The sequence below is a fragment of the Podarcis bocagei genome (assembly GCF_964188305.1).
Source record: "Podarcis bocagei genome assembly, chromosome: 8".
Taxonomy (NCBI): domain Eukaryota; kingdom Metazoa; phylum Chordata; class Lepidosauria; order Squamata; family Lacertidae; genus Podarcis; species Podarcis bocagei.
Genome location: NC_138133.1, coordinates 50,812,924 through 50,838,178, shown reverse-complemented (window position 1 = coordinate 50,838,178; position 25,255 = coordinate 50,812,924). Strand labels below are relative to the sequence as shown.

Here is a 25,255-nt window from a genome sequence, read left to right as displayed (position 1 = left end):
AATAACAAGGCCCCCAAATAGAGCAAGGAAAGATCATCCCACCCGCCCTCATCTTAAATCAAATTTGTTTAAATGCAAATGCAAACAGCAATCATAACATGATGTTCACAGCACAGCAGAAATTAGAAGAACACTCTTTACAACTGAAGCAAACATGTAGCAGTATGCCGAAACAGATAAAGAGTGATATTTGCAATAATATTTTTTGTATTTAGAACTGATTGATGCAAATTCTGTACAACAGCTTCAGCGTTTCCTGGCTACATCTTCACAAAACTAATTCCTTCTTGAAAAAGGAGTGGCACTAAAATCCTTAAAAGACACAGTAATTAGACGGTTACTGTTGAAGTCTAAGCTGTATCCAGAAGTAAACAGCTATAGGTCAGATGGATGCTAACATCTTCCTCGACTGTGCATTTGAGTAGACGGTCACTAGTCAACACCAGGCTATCTCGGCTGTCACCGATTTTCAAAACCCATTTCAACTGGGCTTCAGACCACTACTTGGAAAGAAAACTGCCTTTGTCACATTTGCTGAGAGTGGGATGGGGGAGTTCAATTTGTTAATCTTCTTTGACCTCTTAGTGATATTTTATACCACTGACTACAATGTATTTCTGGATAGGCTGTCTGGTTGGGGCTTGGTGGTTTCTGATTTTATGTTCATGCTGTTGCATTGCATATTTTATGGTTTTAATTTCTTCTTCTGCTTACCACCCAAATGGTAATGGACAGTTTTAAAAATATTGTAAGTAAGAATAACTATATTTATAACAACAAGAGTTTTATTTGGGAAGGCAGAGGTGGAAACTGTACGGAAGCCCATTGAAATGAAGACTTTTTCTTCATGGTTTGACAATAGACACCTACTAGATATCAAGTTAGCATTGCTGGCCCTTCATAGCCATCTAAACTGAAGGCTGGTAATCGTACTGACGCCTGTGTAGGATGTGGGTGGTGCTGTGGTGTAAACCACTGAGCCTTGGGCTTGCCAATCGGAAGGTCAGTGATTTGAATCCTCACGATGGGGTGAGCTTCTGTTGTTTGGTCCCAGCTCCTGCCAACCTAGCACTTTGAAAGCATTTCAAAGCGCAAGTAGATAAATAGGTACCGCTCCGGTGGGAAGGTAAAAGGCGTTTCCGTGCACTGCTCTGGTTTTGCCAGAAGCAGCTTAGTCATGCTGGTCACATGATCGGGAAAAACTGTTTGCGGACAAATGTTGGCTCCCTCAGCCAGTAAAGCGAGATGAGCACCGCAACCCCAGAGTCATCCGCAACTGGACTTAAATGTCAGGGGTCCTTTACCTTTGTAATTGTACTGAGTTCTGTAGTGGCACCATGCCTTATTATAATACTTAACATTTATATATCACCTCTGAGTATTCAAAGAATGTCACATCGTGATCTTGTTACAACAATCCTGCAAAGTGGATCAGTATTGTTATCCCCATGTTACAGATGTAGTTACTGGGGGAGAGTGACTTGCCAAAAGGCACTCTGTGATTTCATGGCAGAAATGAGATTTCAACCAGGGGCTTTCTGATCTGCAACTCAGTCTCTTAGCCACTATGCTATTCCAAGCTCTGCCACAAATCAGCTGGGTTTCACACCTGAAGCCTCCCTTTTTGTTCTCTAGAGATAATTACTTTTCTCCTAATCTCAGCTTGGTCCCATCCGCACTCCCACGCGAACAAGGAATAATACTTCTAGGTTAGGCCTAGGCAACAGCCAGACTCTTGTCATTGCTGTGGTTTTCCAGTCTTGGCCCAGCTGTTGCTGCCTATCTACCTGCTTCCCTCCCAGCCTACAAGCTAGCATACCTGCTTGACTGACCATCTTGCCTGCTGTTTGCCTACATTCCCATTACAGGCCAACTGGACAAGTTTCCAAATAAATTGGCCTGAAATTTATTCCACTTCAAGATTGACCATTTTAAGTGGTCTAATAATGGACAGAGCAGTGGGGCCAATGTTCTAATATAATACAAACTTCAGCTCTCATGTGCTCTTCCTGCAGCCCAATGCTGGCATAGAGATACTGAGTCAAATTATTGTGTTAAATATGAAATGACCCATGCTTCCTGCTCTAAACTGCCTCTTCCAAACTGGCTTAAATAAAAAGGTATTGGGGCGCTTCACATATACTGTATACCTTGGACGTGGGTGGCGCTGTGGTCTAAACCACTGAGCATCTTGGGCTTGCCGATCAGGTGGTCGGCAGTTCAAATCCTCATTATGGGGTGAGCTCCCGTTGCTCTGTGCCAGCTCCTGCCAAACAGCAAGTAGATAAACAGGTACCGCGGTGGGGGGCGGGGAGAGAGAGAGAGAAATGGTGTTTCTGTGCGCTCTGTTTTCCGTCATGGTGGTCTGTTGTGCCAGAAACAGTCTAGTCATGCTGGCCACATGACTTGGAAAGCTGTGGACAAACGCCGGCTCCCTCAGCCTGGAAGCGAGATAAGCACCGCAACCCCATAGTCGCCTTTGGGTGGACTTAACCGTCCAGGGGTCCTTTACCTTTTATCTTTTTATGCCTTGGAACCTTGGTACTTTGCTGATGGCTGACAAACAGGCATTCCAGCTGCAGAACATATGGGGGAAAAGAATATAGCAGCAGCCTTTACAGCTTTATGGAGAAATGGCATCCCATTTTTGTACAACTTTCTGCAATCATTCATTCTGTAGTTAATTGAAAATCAGGTGTCTGATCACATGGCATGAGTAATGGGATTCAAGGTTTTTGATCAGCCTCAAAAATTTAACGATGGTAAGACACAGAACATAGATTTAAACGAATGACATTTTTCAAATTGATGCCTCACTGTTGCATCAAGAGTTAATGGGATGCAAAGCTTCCTTATACTTTTTACTACCCCAGATGTGCCTAACAAAACCCAAGAAGAATAGCATCCATTTCATGGCAGTGCATATTCGTAATTCAAAGCCTAGCTTGGATCTTACTTTTTAAAAGGTCAATCTCTCAGTTCAGAGCGCAGCCCTTCTTTACTTTAAATGAAAGCTCTCTGGATTATTAATATGCAGACGTACATGCCTAACATGACATGCATATGTGGCCTGTTGGCTGTCTCCATTTATGTCCTTCTGTTTGGATGGCAATCTGCCCAGGAACAAGTTGGTTGAGCCTTTTTACTGAAGCGTAACTGCCAAAACATGATGGACTTTGACAGGCAGCCAACATCCATCTCACCATCTTGTTCTGCATCACATGATCATACACTGACACACACAAGGAATATTTCAAAGGAAAAGAAAGATGGAGAAATGCGCATCAGTCTATGAGAAGACATACTTCATTTCAGGGTCCACAATGGAAAATATTTACCTGACAAAGCAAGCAGCAGAAACAAGCCAAACAAAACCTTATGACTAACTGAGGATGCTAACTGGGGACAGTAGTGTCATATTTGGGTGAAAAGGGTGCTCAGCAGTTGCAATATGTGGGGAATGTGCCTACCTCCCATATTTAGCCCGCGGGGTGAGGAGATCTGGACTGCTGGGCCAAAAATGTTCCCCGCTCCTGGTATAAGGTGAGACAGAGTGATCTTTTCCACAGGATAGATCTCAAATAATGCCTGTCAGTTCTTGCTTGTTACAGCTTGATAAGACTAAAAGTTTTTCACTTTGGCATTCCACCAGTTAACATAATTCTCTTGAGCATCAGAATGGGGAAGAAGAAAAACCGCATAACACCAAGGGAAGATATATTTGCTGTTGGTGAGTTACTGGTTTTTTAGATAATTCTGTTGCTCCAGCAAAGATAATTTATTCATTTGCCCCCAATTGCAACTTAATATTTTTCATTGAGGTGAACAATTCAAATTTTAAAATTCCTAAATTTCTTCATGTTAGGATATAGTCTAGTCAATACGCTAATGAGAGACAGGTATGCAGAGCTTGATTTGACCATGGTTCAGAACCAGAACATATGAAGTTGAAATAAAGATGAGTGTCTCTAAGCACATGCAGAGTGTATTTTCCCCACAAGTCCTTCACATTGGAAGATGTCATAATCTGGCAGTCTTCAGCCATGGCAACTTTTAACCTGACAGTTAAGACAAGTGCAGCTGCCTCTTCATGACTTTGAGGTATTGCTGTGTGGGCCCAAAGTGGTGTTACATGTACCAGGTATCTCCTTGGTGTTGATTTAGCATCAGTGTTAAGAAAAGATACATCCTTTGTGATTCCTCTTATTGTTGCTTGGCATCTCTTATCATACCTTCGCTGGTTAGCAGACTCACATAAAGAACTCAATGTCCAGAGAGAAAAGTAACTGATAATTTACTGTGCAAACTACATGAGGAGAAATAAACAAAAATGTTTTTTCTTTCTTAGTTCAGGCTTTGTAGAGAGATCAGGTAGAATTACAGCCACACATAAAGTGAAAACTCCTTCAGACCAACACTGTCAATCTGAGCTCGATTTACCTCAACAAGGCTCATGCTGATCTGACAGATTGCTAGGCAATCCCGCCCCTTGGTTAGCTGACTGTCAATAGAATGATCCCTGCTGTTGCTCTTCCAGCACCCCTGACCTCTGGTTTAGCACTGCATATGAAAACACCTACCGTATTTTTCGCTCTATTGGACGCACCGGACCACAGGACGCACCTAGTTTTTAGAGGGGGAAATCAAGGAAAAAAATATTATCCCTCCCCCCAGCCACAAAGAGCAACGGACAGGCTGTGCGCAGCCTGTCTGCTTCTCCCAGAGCTTCTTGGGGCTGCGGGGGAAGCCCGGGTTCCCCCACCAGCCCCAAAGAGCAAAGAAGCCAAGACAGCGCACGGGATCCATAGCCGCGCAACCTCTCCAGCCAGGAGCTAAACCTCTCCAGCGCGGCTAAAGAAGAAGACAAGGCAGTCCAGGGCAGGCACCCACTGCCCTGGCTTCCTCTTTAGCCTTGCACAGCATCTTTAGTCTTGTGCAACGAGATGGATTGCGCCCGCTGTCCACCGGGGCTGGACTAGATGACTCCTGGGGTTCCCTTCCAACCTTGCAATTCTATGACCTCGGAAGGTGTTTGGGGTCTCCACCACTGGAGGCTTTTAAGCAGCGGTTGGGGGACCATCTGCCTGGCGTTCTTTAGCTGTGATTCCTACATTGTGAGGGGGCTGGGCTAGATGACCCTCAGGTGGCCCTCCCAACTCTATACAGTCCTACAGTTCTGCAGCAGGAGATCCACAGCCACTTAGAATCATAGAATCATAGAATTGGAATAGACCACAAGGGCCATCGAGTCCAACCCCCTGCCAAGCAGGAAACACCATCAGAGCACTTCACACAATGCCCACTCCCAATTTTCATCTGAGAGACATGTGGCTTCAGTGTCTAGGTAGGTACCCCCCTACTTGCCACACTTCCCCCACCTCACTTAAGCTGAGGGAATTCCTGCCCAGAGAAGCTCCCAGGTGAGGCAAGGGTTAAGATCTACCTCTGGTAGATCTCTTGCGGCTGGAGAGGCACGCAAGGCTAAAGAGGAAGCCAGGGCAGTGAACGGGATGGATCGCGCTCGCTGCCCTGGCTTCCTCCCACCACCCCCCACCCCCGGAGAGGCGCGCAAGTCCAAAGGGGAAGCCAGGCAGCGAACGGGATGGATCGCGCTCGCTGCCCTGGCTTCCCCTTTAGACATGCGAAGCCTCCCACCCCCCCCCACCCCCGGAGAGGCGCGCAAGTCTAAAGGGGAAGCCAGGCAGCGAGCGCGATCCATCCCGTTCGCTGCCTGGCTTCCTCCCACCCACCCCCCACCCCCGGAGAGGCGCGCAAGTCTAAAGGGGAAGCCAGGCAGCGAGCGCGATCCATCCCGTTCGCTGCCTGGCTTCCTCCCACCCACCCCCCACCCCCGGAGAGGCGCGCAAGTCTAAAGGGGAAGCCAGGCAGCGAACGGGATGGATCGCGCTCGCTGCCCTGGCTTCCCCTTTAGACATGCGAAGCCTCCCACCCCCCCCCCACCCCCGGAGAGGCGCGCAAGTCTAAAGGGGAAGCCAGGCAGCGAGCGCGATCCATCCCGTTCGCTGCCTGGCTTCCTCCCACCCACCCCCCACCCCCGGAGAGGCGCGCAAGTCTAAAGGGGAAGCCAGGCAGCGAACGGGATGGATCGCGCTCGCTGCCCTGGCTTCCCCTTTAGACATGCGAAGCCTCCCACCCCCCCCCACCCCCGGAGAGGCGCGCAAGTCTAAAGGGGAAGCCAGGCAGCGAGCGCGATCCATCCCGTTCGCTGCCTGGCTTCCTCCCCACCCCCACCCCCGGAGAGGCGCGCAAGTCTAAAGGGGAAGCCAGGCAGCGAACGGGATGGATCGCGCTCGCTGCCCTGGCTCCTCTTTAGCCTTGCGAAGCCTCCCACCCCCACCACCCCCGCTGGAGAGGCGCGCAAGTCTAAAGAGGAAGCCAGGGCAGCGAACGGGATGCATCGCGCTCGCTGCCCTGGCTTCCTCTTTAGCCTTGCGAAGCCTCCCCCCGGCTGGAGAGGTTGTGCAAGGCTTTTCTAGAGGAGGGAGAAGGGACTGACTGGCGGCGTCAGTCCCTTCTCCCTCTTGGGGAAAAGCCCGCAAGAGCCGCGCGAAGCTTGTGTGGGGCTCTTGAGGGCTTTTCCTGCCTGCCTCCTCCCTGCATTCGCTCTATAGGACGCACAGACTTTTCCCCTTAGTTTTTAAGACGGGAAAAGTGCGTCCTATGGTGCGAAAAATACGGTAATTCATCCACAGCTCTGTGGGAATGCTGCTTACACTCAGATGAATGTGGACTTATATGCCCTAAAGTTGTACAGTGAGGATCAGATTTGCCTGTAGACACTTTAAATCCCTGAGTAATGTTTTCTTACTAAAACGTTAAATGCTAAAATGTTTTCTTCCATAGGTTAATTCTCAGCATGTCAGCAGCACCCCCATTATGCAACTCCTCAGTTAAAAACCATTTCCTAGAAACTGCTGTCACATCACATTTTAATTGCTGTTACTATTTTATATAAAACTAAGCCAAAATTTGTTGGCATCAAGAGATTCAATGTATTTGTTCACTTCAGATTTGTTTTTAAACCTTGTAAGAGAAGAACTCTAAGCCCAAGGCAATACCAAGCAAAAAATAAAAATAAAAATCCCCGAATCTTGCTATGGATTTCCCTCCAGCTCCCAACTTCTTCATCATCCTGCATGCTCTGAGATTATCTTTCAGTTCCACACTGGTACTTAGATAGCCTTGGGCGATACTCTAGGAGTGGGCTTCAGTGGACGGACAGTAAAATTATACACTCACCTACTAATAAGGAGTGGCAGCTATGTAAAAATAATAAACATTTTTTCAAAAGTCTACTGGATGATTCTAAGGTGGAGGCAAAGGTCTTCTGTCAGCTCTTGGGTTATGTTTAAATAGTTAACTGAAGAAAGGAAGACAAACAAGTGGATTATTCCTTGCTTAGATTCCTCCAGAAGTCAACCATTGCTCAAACTGTGACATGGGACTTATTCATCAGAGAGGCAGAAAGGAAGTTCAGTATCAGACTTGGTGCTAGCTAGAGGGCTTGAGGGAGAGACCAGCTAGCAGAAAAAATGTAGTTCAATCTCCACAACTATGGCTGCCATTTGTATGTTGATGTTCACAGATGGCAGTGTGGTAATATCCCTTACTTCTGAATGACTATTGAGGAATGACCTAAGGGCCAGCCCCATCATTGGGTAGAGTGAGTCAAATGCTTCAGGTAGAAGATACTGGGGTGCAGCACTCCCCTTTATTGGAAGACTGAGCCACACAGCCTGTTCTGCACCTCCTAAGGCAACCTGTTGTCCTCAGGCTCCATGAGGGTCACTATTTCACGACCAGTGTTGAAGTAAAATTCAACTGCCAGTCTAATGGACTTCTGTATGTGGAATGGGAGCATCACCTTGTCCTTTGCTTCAGGCTGCAAAATGTATTGGGGCTAGCCCCACCAACTGGAATTGAACCAGCCCTACTAGTTTACCCACATGGCCATATAACCAGGAACCTGACATGCAAAAGTTAAGGAAGTGAAACTTTTCCCAGCATGCAAATAAGTAACGAGAAAATATTCACTTATTAAATGTCTATGTTCAACAGCTGTTAAGATACAAGGAGGGTCAATAAAAAGAGTCAAGCCAGCATTTACTTTCCCTTATGTGGTTATGGAGAACAGTTACTACAGTGGGGGTGTAACTTCATTAGCGAGTGGCTGTGCATAGGTTAATCTCACATGAGCTATAGTGTGAGATTGCCTTTGATAATTTTGGGATTTCTTTCCCATGTATTGTACTGTTAGGAGCTATATATGAGGCCCTGCATTCATTAGTTCATAAGTAGAACCAATGCAAGACTATAGAATATTACAGCTGCTTAGTGGTTGAGGTTATCATACTAACAATGTGCGGCAAGGCAAGAGAGAGAAGCAATAAAACAGCAGACAAAGTGCTAGGAGTCATGGTGAAAGAGGTAAGACATGGGTGCCATATCACACGGCCCAGGACAGGCACATGGAAGCAGAGGGTTGGAAGAAATCAGTCAAACAGTCCAACTGAATGCTCTGAAGAAGGATTTTCCACTAAGGCTGCTACCATGTGTCCTGCTTCCGCTGCTATGCCAGGGATGAGGAACCGGTGGTCCTTCACATGTAGTTGGACTCCAACTCCCATCACTCTCACCCAGTGTGGCCAATGGGTAGAGATGATGGGAGCTGTAGTCCATCAATATCTGGAGGGCCACAGGTGCTCCATCCTTTCACTGGACCTTTAACTACCCGACACACACAAATGTAGTAGGGAAACATTTTCCCTTCAATTATCTCCATGCCAGGAAAATGTTCATGGGCATTATTCCTTTGCCTTGGGTTGCTCATCAAGACAAAGGAACAGGGGCAATAAAAGCTGTGGCAGCCCTGTTATCCACATATCAGCCTTTGCTTGCGGTAGTGAAAAGTAACTACTCCATACAACAAGTTAGAGAACATGAAGCACAAGGTGAAGGCAGTGGTACCTCAGGTTAAGAACTTAATTCGTTCTGGAGGTCCGTTCTTAACCTGAAACTGTTCTTAACCTGAGGTTCTTAACCTGTTCTCATCCTGAAGCAAAGTTCTTAACCCGAGGTACTATTTCTGGGTTAGCAGAGTCTGTAACCTGAAGCGTCTGTAACCCGAGGTACCACTGTACATGCCTGGATAGTTCAGTTGGTTAGAGCATGGTGCTGATAATGCCAAGGTTACAGGTTCGATGGGACAATTGCATATTCCTGTACTGCAAGAGGTTGGAATAGCTGATCCTAAAAGTCCCTTCCAACTCTATGATTCTATGTTATACAGCAATTATGGTCTATTCTGCCTCTGTGTGGGAAATACTGCTTCAACCTATTGAGTCTCAGTTCTTTAGCCAACACACGGTTTTGATGTATCACAGAAAGGATTGGAAGATATGTAAAGGGTTGGGATTAGGATTGGCAGGAGTAATGCTCTGAACAGGGGCTCCTCAACCATGGTGGTCCTTTCCTCCCTTGCTTACCTGTGTGGGGTACCTTGTGCTTGCAGCACCAATTGCTGGAGTTAAGTAGCTGATGGGTGTTTACGGTATATTTGGAGCTGAGATATATGGTAAGATTAGCAATATACCCTTCCTCCACTAGTCTTCTCAATGGCTATCTGTTATTTGTGCAGATTACCCCATTTCATTAGTTTCCATCACCAAAATTCTCACTGATTGATGGTCTGGATTCTCTGAGATTATTGTGAAAGGAGTAATTGATCCACTTAGATACAAAGGTCCTGAAGCAATCCTCAAATGCACACCAGTACAGTGGCACCTCTGGTTGCGAACGGGATCCCTTCCGGAGGCCTGTTCGCAACATGAAAAGCCCGCAACCTGAAGCACCGTATCTGTGCGGCATGATTTGGCGCTTGTGTGCATGCGTGAAGTGTGATTTAGTGCTTCTGTGCATGCGCGAGCAGCGAAACCCGGAAGTAACCCTTTCCGGTACTTCTGGGTCGCCGCGGGACGCAACCTGAAAAAACCTAACATGAAGCAAACATAACATGAGGTATGACTATATTATGCTGAGAAGACTCCAATCATGGAACTGGTGACTCAGGGCCATGATTCTCTGCTAACGGATAAAGCCATGGCCCTCAAGCTGCCCCCTGCACAGTTAGTCCTGAGCCTGCTATAATGAGTGGTTAAGTCTCATGTCACAAGTAATTGCTATGCAAAATCCCACAAATGCATATACTTTGCAGTTATGCTGAGTGGGTGGGAACCTACATAATTAATAAAAAGCGCAGGCATTCCAAACATAGTTATTAGGATTTACCATGCTATGCTTGGCAGTGGAGTTAAAGCAGCTGATTGTTAATAAAGAGTGTGCAAGCTATGCTTACACCACAAAATTACGAGCGCAGAGTTTAATCAGCTGAAACAAGAAGCTGTTCCAGAAAAGTCAGCTCTAAAGTTGTAAGTTTGCTCATTCACAAGAAGAAACAAAGCAGAAGATAAATGGCACAGCTTTCAAATATGACACATTTTAAAGGCAGGCTTATTTGTCTTTGTGAAGACCTCTACCTTTATGAGAAGCCGCCTCTAATTTCCTTTCTTGCTCCACAGAAGAGCAAACACCACAAACTTACACCAAACTTTAAATATGAATTTGCACACCTAAGATGTAGTGAATGTACTCCTATAAATACAAAGAGGGAAGACAATAAATTGTGTCTTTGCAAACATAGGTATCACACACAAATAAATATGCAGGACTGAATACAGCTTCCCGTTGACTGAGTGACAAGCCCAAAGTTGTCTCTTGGGAATGTGTCACTTCAGATTAAGCCAGGGTCCCGGAAAGAAGGGCACTGATCCAGCAACATGTGAAATGTTACTGAAATCAGTAATAATAAAAACTGTGTTCATTATTTTGAATGCTGGAACCATTTAATAGAATAGTCTCAGAACTGTCATTAACTGCTTTGCTTCTACTTTTTCGTTTCAGTCTGCTTTTTGTGTTATTAACTTTGGGTTGTAGCTGTAGTTGTTATGTGATTTTGTTGATTTTAGTATTGTGAATACACTTGAAGAAAACCAGGATAAAAATTAATACTACTAACAACAGACACCTTACGAAGGTCAGTAAGGCTACAATCTTATACATACAGTGGTACCTCAGGTTACAGATGCTTCAGGTTACAGACTCCACTACCCAGAAATAGTACCTCGGGTTAAGAACTTTGCTTCAGGATGAGAACAGAAATCGTGTGGTGGTAGCGCGGCGGCAGCGGGAGGCCCCATTAGCTAAAGTGATACCTCAGGTTAATAACAGTTTCAGGTTAAGAATGGGCCTCCAGAATGAATTAAGTTCTTAACTTGAGGTACCACTGTACTTACCTAGAAGCAGGCCTTTTTCCAGACAGAACTCGCCAGAACTCAGTTCTGGCACAACTCAGGTGGGCACCATTGCCATTTGAAGAGAACAAGGGAGGCATTCATGGTGAGTTTCAGCACTTCTTTTTCTAGAAAAATAACACTGCTTAGAAGTAAGGTGCATAGAACTCTGTGGAACTTACTTCTGAGTAGAAATGCCTAGAATCATGCTGTTGATTATATATTTTGCTGAAGCCCTGTTAAATGTGCTTGAAGTACACTAGCATAAGTGATGAATAAATCATCCTAATTTTAATTACTGAAGTAGGGAAAAAAACATATTTCTTATGAATTATTTAAGTCTTCTATTAAGCCTCTGTTTCAATACAGAATTCAGTACAATTGTAAATGTCCACAATACTGGAAATGTGCTTTGACTGTTGCTTTGCTTTTAACTGATTTATTCAATGGTTTTATTATGGATTTATTTTGTAGTTTCCACACCCATATCTACAAAACACCTACTCACGAAAAAAACATCTGATGGACAAACAGGACAAAATAAGGTTGCCACCATTTTGGTTCTCTGCCTTTAATAGATGCCTATCACAACACAACTCAACAGGTGCAACTTCTCCCATCATTGGACATCTCAAGCTCTGGGCACTTTGAGACAGGTGCATTAAATAAACAGACCTAATAAACCACAAGCCATACAGGGATGCTGGTGACCCTCCTACTGATCTCTGCTATGACCACAAATGGGCTATGAGAATCTGGCCAGCACACTGAGAAGTTGGCAAAAAAACAAACAAACTGGCTTCTGTAATGGTACCAAATCTGTACACTAAAATAACAATCTTCTGCAAGCCTCTCTGTATCTCTAACATATCACTAGTACTTCCATTTAACTATAAAGACTTCCTCAAAAAAAATCCTGCGAACTGTAATTTAATGTTGGTGCCAAAAATCTCTGTCAAATCCCCACCCAAATCTTGTCCTAACAATAGATTTTCAAGATTTAGGGAGAAGGATGAATAATGACCTTTAAAACTAGAGTATAGATATATCCTTTGAGATACTTCCTGTTCAAGTTCCTGGGCTTTTACTATACTTGGTGAAAAACCCAACATTTGGAAGGATCTTTAGACAGTAAGTCACAACTCTAAGACCAGACACAGTTTACAAAATAAGTCAGATTTAACAAGGTGCCTATATATCATGTGTTCATTTGTAAACAGTTGCAAGAAATAGGTACTTTAAAAAGGTAAATAGTACACAAGTACAACAAAGGTAACAACAAAGGTAATAAAATGTATAGTTCCTGTACCTGTAAAACAATCTTGGAGATTCAGGAATTAAAACTTGCCATGCCATGTTAACATAGGAGTAAGTAAAACTGTTCTTGCTGCAGTTACTTCTTCAATACAAACTATCCTGAATTGCACCTAGTCATCCTACTCACAAACAACACTTTAGTCAACATTACACTTGTTTGACGAGATGTAACACAATTGCTATTTTCCGTTCATTTTTTTCTTACATTCTTCTTTACACAAAAAGCAATGGATTCATTTACAACTTATTAATAAAAATGAACCACAAAACAGAATAAAGAAACTGTATTTAAATGTAATGAATTCACGAGGTTTTTAGAGCATTTACTATGAATATTGACTACATGTTGGAAATTTGCAGTGGGATTCCACGGTCAGAAGAGCTATTGATAGGTGGAATTGTTGTTAGATTGTACATAATTGTGCATATTGTTAAACTGTAATGTACATAAACACCAAATAAATTTGAAAAAGGCCAAACAATGTTATGTTGCTGAGTCAAAAGGTTGGCTTTCTGAGCTCTAATATGAATACTGTATACTTAAGTCAATATGGCACAATTTGTTGTGGGAATGTCATCAATACCTGTGGCAAAAAGAGTTTGAACCAATCAATAGACTTCTGAAGCAAAAACTTTGCAAAAGAGTGATTTTTAGTTGAAGTCACCTTTGACAATTGAGTATAACTAATTTGTGCAGCATAAACTTTTGTAGGCATATAATGAAATATGTTCTTTTCTTTGAAAGCTCTTGAAACAATAAATAAACTTACTGTGCATTCCTATACATGTTTATTCAGAAGTAAAATGATAATTAAGTCCCACTGTGTTTAACGGGGTTTACATGTGCTAAACGGGGTTTACATGTGCATGGGTTACATGTGCTAAGACTGCAATCCAAAACACACTTGCCTGGGATTCATTGGAATTTACATCTGAGTGGACATGTTTAGGATTACACAGAGAGCCTCTGAAACACCTCAAACTCTATTTTCTTTTCTGCAACAAGCTAAAATATGTACTGTTCCAAAAAGATTCACATATTTCTGTCCCTGTTACACTAAAAAGCAGTATGCTATGTTTCACAAGTACAATTGATATCTCTACTGGGTTTGTCTATTACTGTAAATAATGTGATATGTCCAGAATTTGGTTTAAATTTACAATACCTAATGTTAGATTGCTGAAAAAGGAAAGGGTTAAAAGCTCAGGCTGCAGTTCTAAACAAACATACTAGGTAACAAGCTTTACTAAGTACTGTGGGACTTACTCCTGAGTAAACATAGGCTTGTACTGCATATGCCTTTAGAGTTGTGTGTGTGTGTATGGATTGTAAAATTATTTTGAGGGCTCGCAAGTACAATAAAAATGCAATGATAAAGAAGGACCAATGTTTTTTAAAGCTCTGAGCCAGGAAGTTGGATTTCCTATCAAGATCACATCAACCTCCAGTATTATTTTCCCAAATCTTGCAAAACTTCATTGGCCACCGAAGGGGTTTGGAATTTATCTGGTGACATTTATTCCCACAAGGCTCTTTAAGTAGTGCATAAAATGTCATAAACACTAGTTAACTGGTTCTGTTCCAATACATATTTATGAAGTGCATCAGATCATAGTGCCTTTAACCATATTTTTGAAGCATATTAAACTAGTACTGGGGGAGAAAGTGTACTATTTCTGGGAAAGAAACCCACCATGCAGCAGCTAGAATATCCATTACAAGAGGCTGAAGTTTGTGAATGCGCAGGTAAGTGAGCAAAAGATATAAATAGAAATAAGGCATTGTCAAAGATAAACCGTTCTTTACACGGGTTATTTTATATAAGGGAAGCTGGGACTTCCCACCGCATCACCATTATTGAATAATTTGTGTTAAAATCAGGTCACAGAGCTAGTAAATACTGCCACAGGTATGATAGCCAAAAACAATACAATCACAATGTTACAATTCACAGGCTCATGACTGCACACACTGGGTTTATATAAGTGTGAGCTGGAGTGCAATATAATTGTATCAAACTCATAAAATGGAACACACCGTAGGTATAAAACCTTAGTCGGGAATACCGTCTGAACTGTTCCTATAGGCTCGCAAATAATAAGAAAAGAGCCAGCCTCCAAAAGACTGAAGTGTAGCAAAAGTCAAAGAGATGATGTCATCATAGGCCTGTACATATAAACTGCCTGAGTTCCTCACCGCACACACAGACCCCCCTCTCTGCACATCCAACGCGTATCTTGGCAAGCCTTGGAATGAAATGCATGATGCCAACAAGGTCCCCTGATGTTGTCAAAAAGCGTAGCCAGACCTTCTCATCCCAAGTTATCAACACTCCAATCTTTCCTTTTTCATTTACCCCTAAAGGGTTTGACCCCACTATTATTCTCTGGCAGAGGACAAACTCTCGCTTAGCTCTCTCATACAACATAGGAAAGAGGAATCAACAACCAGGCATCGAATGCAGCTAGTTCTCAGCTTCTCTCCATCTCTCTCTCTCTCTCTCTCTCTCTCTCTCTCTCTCTCTCTCTCTCTCACACACACACACACACACACACACACTCCAGGAGATAAAGCTCAGCATCTCCAAATTGGCAACAGGCTGACTCACCCTCCCTTGCCCACTCCCCAAGTTATTCCTCCTAAGCCATTTGAACTGACACTGCAGTGCATTGCCAAGCTTGCTGCTGATTTTTGATGAGAAATATTCATCTCCCCCCCTCCCCCAGTTACCCACTCTTTGCGGTGCAAAGAGCCATCCATAATGGAGACTCCAGCATCCTTAGCAAAGCCTTTGACTGGTGAATGGAGTAAAGGGATAAAAAGCGGGGCGAGGGGGAGGGATAAGATAAGGGACCAGATGAGTGAAGGAATGAATGAATTGCTACCTCCAGAAAAGCTCTGTGGGTTGCTGGCTTCTCCTGCTCCTGCTGCTCTTGCTGTTGCTGCTGTCACAGAGGATCAGCTGATATTTACCTGTGAGGTAATGCACACTCTGTAAGGTCACCATGCACCCACTGAAACCCAGTGCAAAGCAGGAGGGGCGCACAGAGACGGAACTGCTTGCTGATGCCGCTTACCGCTCTAGAGAGAGAAAGATGCACCGCGCACAGGCTGCTGCTGCTGTTGCTGCTGCTGCTGCAGCTCCTGGCACATGCTGCAGGTGTCATAGCTGAAACTGCCCTGCTTCAGAATGTACCCATTTCGCTTCTGCACATGCCCAGAGCCCCTCGTGCGGCCGGAATGAGCATGTGCCAAGCCTGTGCGCATGCCCAGCGAGGAAGTGAAGCCTCCGTGAAGCCGCTGCCCTCACCTAGCCCTTTGCCCTGAGTTTCGCGGGGGGTTCCATTCACTTTGCCCAAAAAGCATCCTAGCGATGCGGTGGGAGGAGGAGAAGGAACTGGGCGGCAGAAGGGAGCGGGGGGGGGGGGAGCGGCTGAGCAAAAGGATGACGTATTGCAAAAGCCGAGGAGGAGCAGAGCAGGGGGAGGAGGGAGGCTTCGCCGACGGGAGGGGAGGGGGAGTGCTGGGCCGCCTGAGAGTTTGAGGGGATGCGTAAGGGCGAGGGAGGAAGCCAATGGGACGTCGGGGAGCCCACCCCCACCCCGCCCTCTCGGGTAGATTCGTGAGAGGCGTGGGCGGCAAGGGACAAATCTGGGGTGTAGGAGATAAGAGCCTGGAGGGCTGGTTTGAATGGGAGGCACGGAAGGGAGGAGAGGTTGGATGAGGACAGCCCTGGGGCTGGGCTGCGCAGCGGAGCAGGAGGCAAAGCAGATCGGCGAAGAAAGGAGGCGGCTGATCGAAGGGCTGTTAGCCGGCGGGGGAGATCAGACGGCGGGGAGGAAGGGAAGACGGGGCTGCGAGGGAAGGAGCCGGCGCGTCATAATAGAGAATGTTCGGACCGGGTGACGTCAGATTTATTCTCTTAAATCCGGCCCGGGGGGGCGCATTGGCCGCGAACAGGACACTCATGGAGCCAGGGCTGCCCGTCGGAAGCCAGTCCAGCAACGCCGCTTTCTTTTATAAGGCGAACCTCGAACTCCCTGCCTGGCATTGGGGTGAATTGTCCTGTGCGCGATGATGTCACGTTGTTTCCGCTGGAAGAGTCCTCGGAGGGAGACGGGGGCTTTGTTCCCTGGGCTTCCGACTCTCCGCTGGGACCGAGGGGCGGGGGAGATGAATGGGTTCCCGACGTGCAGACACAGGAAAGCGCCCCGGTTGATTGGGTGCCCAACGCACCGCTTTGCCCGTTCATCTCCGACGGATCCATGGTCGCATTGGGCTCTTTTGTTTGCCGACTCGCCCTCTGTTTTGTCTTGTTCGGCCAAAACTCTGCCTCCATGTCGAGATGTTGACACAGTATTGGGGAGTGGGTGTGCTTCTTTCTCCCCCTCCTCCATCACCACTGGCCGCCATTCACAAAAGCCAGTTAACCCCTTTCTCTCCTCTGAGAAGACGTCATGGTTTGAAATGAACCATGTTGGTGAACGAAAAAAAAAATGAATGAAAATTAAAGAAAAACACCTTGAATTGCCATTTCTGTATTTCACTGCATCCACAGAGGTGTGATGGACTGGAAGACAATATACACTCTGGTAACCTTTAGGCATTTTTTCACACATGAGTCTCATTTCTGCTATCTGACCAGTTTCACAGCAGAGTTCAAGCCACACATGTGGGGACCCATTTTGTGATTTGTTTGCTGAGGGTTGGTAATGCAGAACAGAAAATGTTACTTTGTAGCCAATTTATGTTTTCTACTCACACATGAGGGAAATAAATGACTTGTCTTCGATGGGGTGGCTATTTCCATAAGGGACACTAAACCAGATGTTACATTTCTATTGTCATTCATTCAACTTGTCAGTATGAATCTCTTCTGCTCTCTGCCCCACATTAACAGCACTCACAACTTCCTTCAGACTCACCTGCATGGCCCATGAAAAAGAAGCACAAATGTGCAGGTGTGTGCATTTGTGTAACTGCTTCCCCTAAACCACCCTGTACCAGTCTGTTCCACTGAAGATGGAAGCAGCTGTAGAAACAGTGAAGGAGCAGCAGTTAAGTCTTCAGTAGCCCAGAAATAATGTCTGACGTCATCTGCTGGTTAGGGGAAGGAACTTGTGTTTCCTGCTTGGCACCAAAGCATTAGGCACATACACTAATTCCCATGTGCTGCTGTATGTAAGCATGAGTATATGTAACTGAAGCAATTACATACTCTCCCTGTTTATCCCTGCCTCTTGTTTCCCAGTTCTGTGTGTTGAATTTTACATTATAACTTACATTAATGGTGCAGTGTAATAAAGATGGCAACAATCACAATAATGGAAACACTTGTGCGTATGTGCTTTTATTTAGTATTTTTCACATTTTATCTCCCACCTGTATGCCCTTTCTATTGTCCTCCTTAAGCTCAATTTAAAAAAAAATGAGCAGTGAAGGCTATTTGGAGAACTAATAGCCCAATATACCTAGCCCCATAAGCTCAGTGAAGCTTTGATGTTTACTGTGCCAAAGTCCATATTTGTTGTATGCATGGTAGCCCAGCATGTATTCAATTACTCATCCAAAGCGTGTGCTTTTATCATTACAAGTAACACAGCTGTAAAAAGCTGGCTGTATTTCAGTGGACTGTTACCTTTAAATGTATTGCCAGAAATTATTAGAAACTTGTCCTGCCAGAGACTACTGAAAACATTCTTCTGAACATTTAGATGTGTGGCGAGGAGGAGCAGGTACCGTGTTACACACACACGTTGCAACTTTGCAGAGCTTGGTAACATAAATGTCCACCTGAAACTATCCCGAAATGAAACTTGTTAAGCCCTACTCAGACAATTTAGAATTATGGATGATCAATGTCATTGGGCTGCACCCACTTTTTCTGTTTCTGATATTCATGTGCTGATATAAAGGCCTGAATACATTCAACAAATATATATGATTTGGATCAACACTTAGTTGTTGCGAGTGGTCAGTGGGTGCGAATCCACTCCCTCCTCTGTTACATACGGTTCACAAATGTCTCAGAAAATGATGAAATCAAGTCATTGCTGGTGGAGGGAGAAAGGAGAGGTAATGCAACTCATGTCTATGAGGTTGCCATGGGTGATGTTGGTCAATGTGTTTCCTTGTTTGAATCCTGAAACTAGATTGGAATTCTTTCCGAGTCAAGTCCCCATCTCACAAGCTGCCCGCTTCATGACTCTGCTATGGCATTGAAAATAGGAACATAGGAAGCTGTCTTCTACCAAGTGAGACTACTGGTCTAGCTAGCTCAGTACTGTCTCCACTGGCTGGCAGTGCCTCTCCAGGGTTTCAGGCAAAGAGCCACTCCCAGCCCTACCTGGTAATGCCAGGGATTGAACCTGGGGCTTTCTGCATGAAAAGCTCTCCCACCGAGCTGTGGTCCTTTGCCTAAAAGACTGGGTAAAGGTAAAGGGACCCCTGACCATTAGGTCCAGTCGCGGACAACTCTGGGGTTGTGGTGCTAATCTTGCTTTACTGGCCGAGGGAGCCGGCGTACAGCTTCCAGGTCATGTGGCCCACATGACTAAGCTGCTTCTGGCAAACCAGAGCAGCACATGGAAATGCTGTTTACCTTCCCGCTAGAGTGGTACCTATGGTATTTATCTACTTGCAGTTTCACATGCTTTCGAACTGCTAGGTTGGCAGGAGCTGGGACCGAGCAACGGGAGCTCACCCCGTTGTGGGGATTCGAATCACCAACCTTCTGATCAGCAAGCCCTAGGCTCTGTGGTTTAACCCACAGCGCCACCTGCCTCCCACCTAAAAGACTAAGTAACCACAATTAATTTGAGCCAGGTTCTGGTGAGCTCTGACTCACATTAGGAGGGAAAGTGGAGCCAACAGTGATCAGGTTAAGCAATGCCAGCTTAGACCAACAGATTCCTTTCATTTTATTGTCAGTGTTACTTATCTGATTGGGGCGGGGGGAGAGACTAGCTCATTTTCAGGCCCATAGCCAAAAGTGTTGTGGTGAGGGGAAGATCTCAGGGGTTAGGAAATCATTGCAAAACACACAACATAAATATGGGTAACCTAATATGTTCAAAACTACTTAATTGTACTTCTTCATATAGAGAAATGGGGTTTAATGCTCCCTGCATGTTTCCTCTTATGTCTCCATAGCATAGTAACCAACTAAGTCTTGGTGGGGCTACATACATACCATATATTTAAAGCACTCCCCAAAGGATCCTGTGGACGGTAGCTTCCCAGCAGAGCTATAATTCCCAGCACATTCAACTGCTAGGTTGGCAGGAGCAGGGACTGAGCAATGGGAGCTCACACCGTCGCAGGGATTCGAACCGCAGACCTAGCAGCACATTTAACATTCCCAGGATTCTTGGGGTGGGGAAATGTACTTCAAATGTATGGTGTGTATACAGCTTTACTGACTGAGGCTTGTTAGTCATTATTTAAGTCCACTGACATCAACAGTTCTATTCCTGACTGTGACTTAGCTGCATACCCTCCTTTAATTTTAAAAATGAAAGCTGAACCTCCTGGGAAGGGATGGTGGTCAGAAATATTCCTGATGAACACATCTCCCTCCAGGCCCCAATTGCATTTCTTAGGAATACTTCTATTGGCTTTTTAACCTTTAAATGCGTCGCCATATATTATTGGAAATATGCTGATCTGACCTACAGCATGTATTTGTATGCTTGGTAAGGAGCACTGTGTATTTTAAAGGACGATCTCAGAGGTATGGTTGCCAATTTTTACCTGGCAGAAACTTTAAGCGATGCACGATAGGCACACATTTAACAAGTGTAGCTTTCGCAAGTATGGACAAGGTGGGAAACTGCAGTTGTTTTATTTCTGCCTGTAACAAACTAAGGAAGACAGACAGCAAACCCATCAGTCCCCACTATTTCCCATTTAATTTTGGAAATGTTTGCTCTCATAACTTGTTTGATGCTCCAGGCAAGCATTGATTGGTAAAGAATATTGGCAATTGAGAGGTGAGATGCTCAAGGACTGTAAACCTATACAGTTCCATTAATTTCAATCAAGCCACCTATGCCAGCAAAGGATTCCTTTTGAAAGGATTCTTGCTATAATCATATGGAGCACTATTATGATGATGAAGACGGGGGGGGGGGGATGTAAAATTCCATTCTCTCTTTGTTAATTGTTTCATGCATCAATCTATGCATCATAAAAGCCCCAAAGTGTACACTGCAGTATCTTTACTGCTGTGGTACTGCAGTAGAAGGAGGGAGGGAGGCTGGGTGGTACTTTTGCCTTCAATAGCTTCACGACAAACAAATTCAACAGGCACTATTTGCTTAAGGCAGTCACTTGCCCCAAACTATCTAGTGAGCTGCGTACAAATGGATTGGTGTGTATGCAACCTATGACTGAATGAAGTGGGATTTGAGCCCATGGCTCTGCCACTGTTCATATTGCTTTAGTGACAAACTTCAAAATATGATGGGCAGGGGGAGACAAGGCTTGGTTGCGTTTCTTTTAAAGAATTCATTTAAAGGAAAGCGTCACATTCAGTCTCCAGCAGTTTAATAGCCCCCCCCCGATACTCTCCCGATTTGTCACCGATTTCAGATCCATCTTGTCACTGAAATGAATGTGAAGCCTTTGATGACACGACACAGTCTAACACACCAGTGCTTCATAAGTGCCAAAGATTATATGGAAGATAAATACCAAACATGCAACTCCAGATGTATGAGAGAGCGAACGTTTGAAAGTGTGTGTTAAAATGATCTTGACAAATCAGATGTTGCCTGACAGAAACATCCTTCTCTCTTTACAGGCTTCAAGTGCTTGAACTAGGAATACAAAGGAGAAGCAGCGACAAAGATTAAGGAAGTCTTATCGCCTGAGTCACTTTTTCAGAAGAGGTGGTTAAAGAATGGCATAATAACCAGGAGTAATTTTGGCAAAATTCTTGCAAACTGGACACCACTAAATCCACATGACAGGATTGCTTTGTCACTATCTTTATCAGCTGCAAATGGTGTGTGTCAGTAACTGGTAATGAACGGCTAATCTCCTGACAGTTGAGTCATTGCTGCTTACTGGGAAGAGAAGGGACAAGGCGTCAGGTTGGTGCAGTGCAAAAGTACCAGCAGAGCCATTCTACCATTCGCACCATGCTGACCCCTTCACCCTTTTCTTCCTGGTAAGCAGCAGTGACTTGGCTCTCGAGGGATCAGGTGAAAGCTACAATTAGCATCTACTACAGTTAGCAACTGATAAAGATGTAACATTATTTGGTAGCAGCAGTGAAACACTACATCCAAGGTGGGTAACCTGTCACATGGAAAACCATATGCAGCCCAGCCTCATTTTGTGTGGTCCGTGGCTTAATGCCTCCTGAAGTTTCCACTTTCCTTTATCCCATCAGACAGAATCCTGTTCCATCCCATTAATTTCCGTTGCCATCTTCCTGGCTTCATGAAATCTCCCTCTCTCCCTCCATGTAGTTTCAGAACTATACAAAGAGGTAGTATTTTATTTTATAGAGTTGGGAGGCATTCAAAATAGTGCTGTGGGCAATGGCTCAAGCAGAATGTCAGGTGGAATAATCCCCCCCCCCATCCATGTGCCTTTCTGGGGGTTCTCCCAATCCCTCTGAACTGAGTTTTTTGGAGGCACACAGGAGAGCATAACATTCTGTTATAGCAGAAGTCAGAGGGTGAGGTGGGAAGCAGTGATGTTAGTGTGATGCAAACACACAGCACTGGCTTGGCGTGGTTGGTGTATTTGAGCCATGCCAACCTTATGACTGCCTTGCCCCGTACCCTTTGTTTTCCAGTAAGCAGCAGCAGCAGTATGACCATGTGGAGATCAGATGAGACTGGCGACCCATCACACCATCCATTACTGCCTGGACTACTTTGAACTTGAACATGTGCATAGATTGTTTTCATCTTGGCACCTTCATTGCATATGTTTAGGGTCCAGGCAAAAACATTCCTTTTCTCCCAGGCCTTTGGATAATTAAACAATCTGACATTTTAAACTCAGGGTGGTGGTGTCGTTTTTGTTTGTTACAATGTTCTATATTTTTGTGTTTACAGTGGCGCCCCGCAAGACGAATGCCTCGCAAGACGAAAAACTCGCTAGACGAAAGGGTTTTGCAGTTTTTGAGCTGCTTCGCAAGATGAATTTCCCTATGGGCTTGCTTCGCAAGACGAAAACGTCTTGTGTTTTTTGCAAGTTTGTTTCCTTTTTCTTAACACCGTTAATACAGTTGCGACTTGACTTCGAGGAGCAACTCATAGAACGCGGTGTGGTAGCCTTTTTTGAGGTTTTTGGTGATTTTTGAAGCTTTTCCAAAACTTTTCCGACACCGTGCTTCGCAAGACGAAAAATTCGCAAGACGAAAAAAACTCGCGGAACGAATTCATTTTGTCTTGCGAGGCACCACTGTATATATTGTAAACCGCCCTCTGATCCTTGGAAGAAGTGACATAGAATTTTTCATCATCACCATCATCATCTTGAGCATGGCTATTTGTAGGGAAAAGGTGTATCATGTTTAAGAAACTGTACTATATGTGAACTGGCAGTGAGTTAATTCTGGCTCCTTGAGCAACTTAAAATCAGGTGTCTGTGGTAAGCACTTACCACCATAACAAAAGCCTGTCCTTTTTGGTATGTGTGGAGCTTTCCACTATACACCCAGGTGTATATTTGAGGTGAATGACTTTCTGTGGCATTTTGCTTGAATGGAAATCTTGATTATGGTTTAAGGTGAAGCTTTGAATGAGCCAGTCCACTTCACTAAGAAGCCAGCTGTTGTTGATTTCTTCATCTCAGATCTCTACTACCCAAGGGAGGTTGCGAGTATCATGCTCAAGATATCAAACCAAAGAAAATCAATTGTACCCCATGACTAAAAATGGTAGCTGGAAATCATAACACCTCCTGGTTATATAAAAAATGTCCATCATTTCTATGTATCACTGCTCTGTACTGGAATCTAGTTGCTTACTGGGAAGCAATGAGTCAATTACAAAGGGCTGCAAGTCAGGCAAATGTAACAAAAAGACTGCTCAAGCATCAGGACAGCATAACCCAACAGCAACTTTGCACAAAATGATTAGGTCACAGTGTGCGTTCCAAGAGAGAGTTACTTATTTTTCTTCTTAGGTATGTTTGCAAAATGTATGGGCACATAATACACCGTTACTGAAACAGAAGATGTATTTCCTCTGTGGAACTGCTTCCAAATCATATTAGAGCAGTCTGAACAGCAGAAGCACATGTTCAGAAACCTTCACAATCAAGAGACAGCTGCAGTGTGTGTGTGTGAGGCATTATATGATGTATTTATCTTTATCTTGAGAGGATAGGGACAGAAATAGATAGATGTGCCCAGGAGGCTAAGCAGAATTGATGTCTTACAGCAGAGGGAACAAGCAGATGGGTTAAAGTTTTGTGGACAATTACATTGGAACAATGGGTGAAAATAGCAAGGAAAGGATAAGATACAGCTGCAGCTCATAACAAATTATGCTGGGAAGTGCAATCCCATGTTATTACCTGAGTGAATGTGTTCAACTAGTTAATGTAGTGCTTCACTGCTGGTACAGCACAGCCTAATGAATAGTCACATGATAGAAGCCTACTGATTTATGTACAGATATGAACATTCATTTATGGCTGAATACCTCCTCCCCCATCCCATGTTCTTTAATCAAAAGAAGCTGTTTTTAATGGCTCAAATCATGGTTATGCCGAGTATTTTTCCCCTAATGCTTTGAGTGTCTTGAACCCCTGCAAATCTGTAGGTTGCATATTGGGCCACAGCTTTATGGTTTCTTTGAAGCCCCTAGCCATTGTACTTCTTAGCAATTTACTTGCTCCTTCTTTTAACAGGTTTGTTTCCATTTCCCTCAGGCTTCTTCAGAGCGATTTTGCCTCACCAGTACATCTTCCAAGCTTATACTGTTATTTCCCCTTTGGCAACCTTGCCAGGTGGCAATCAGTAGGGGCTATTGCGGTGGGGTAGAGCTGTGGAATTGCCCTCCTACCCCCAATGTTGCTGCAGCTTACCTGGACAGGGCTCGGTCAAGGCAGGGAAGACTGGTGTGAACACACTGGCTCCAACAATGTTTTGGTGTTTCCCAGCGCTGTCTAGGTAAACCAGTGGTGGGAGGGCAGCTCCACACCTCTGCCCAGGGCTGTCTTAAGCATATGCGGTGCCAGGGTGCAAGGATCCACCTGGAGCCCCCCCCCCCAGGTTGCCAAGTGCCAGGCATGCAGGAGGACGGAGCCAGCCGGCGGCCTCAGTGTCTCGCTGGCTCGGTTGCCCCTAAACTCACGGCGCAGAGCCACCCACAGCAGAAGAGACCACCACGACACTCCAACCGATGGGCGGGCTCTTCCCTGTACTCAACTCGGGCCCTGGACTCTCGGCCTGGCGCCCCTGAGAGCCCGGCACCTGGGTGCCCCGCACCCCTAGCGCCTATGGCTAAGACGGCCCTGCCTCTGCCCCACCATGCCCACTGCTAATAAACTGATACTCAATAACTCCCAGAAACTGCAGTTAGTCCTCAAAAACGTAACT

The 25,255-nt window shown here is 44.9% G+C and overlaps 1 protein-coding gene and 1 long non-coding RNA gene across 23 annotated transcripts in view; one reads left to right on the top strand and one right to left on the bottom strand.

The window, feature by feature from the left end:
• LOC308593486 overlaps positions 1 to 12,903 on the top strand; it is a 94,355-nt gene extending 81,452 nt beyond the window's left edge. The window contains exon 3 of the long non-coding RNA XR_014010980.1: positions 11,844 to 12,903. This is a non-coding gene — a long non-coding RNA (uncharacterized lncRNA). The remainder of the gene's footprint in view (positions 1 to 11,843) is intronic.
• Positions 1 to 16,533, bottom strand: part of DTNA (dystrobrevin alpha) — a 199,365-nt gene extending 182,832 nt beyond the window's left edge. For 13 of the 22 annotated variants that reach the window (XM_081205870.1, XM_081205881.1, XM_081205883.1 and 10 more), the window contains exon 1: positions 15,573 to 15,758. In XM_081205870.1, coding sequence (XP_081061996.1) covers positions 15,573 to 15,694 — 122 coding nt within the window. In that variant the 5' untranslated portion in view covers positions 15,695 to 15,758. The other 9 variants (XM_081205859.1, XM_081205868.1, XM_081205873.1 and 6 more) reach the window with 5 other exon arrangements.
• Between the last annotated feature and the right edge of the window lie 8,722 nt (positions 16,534 to 25,255).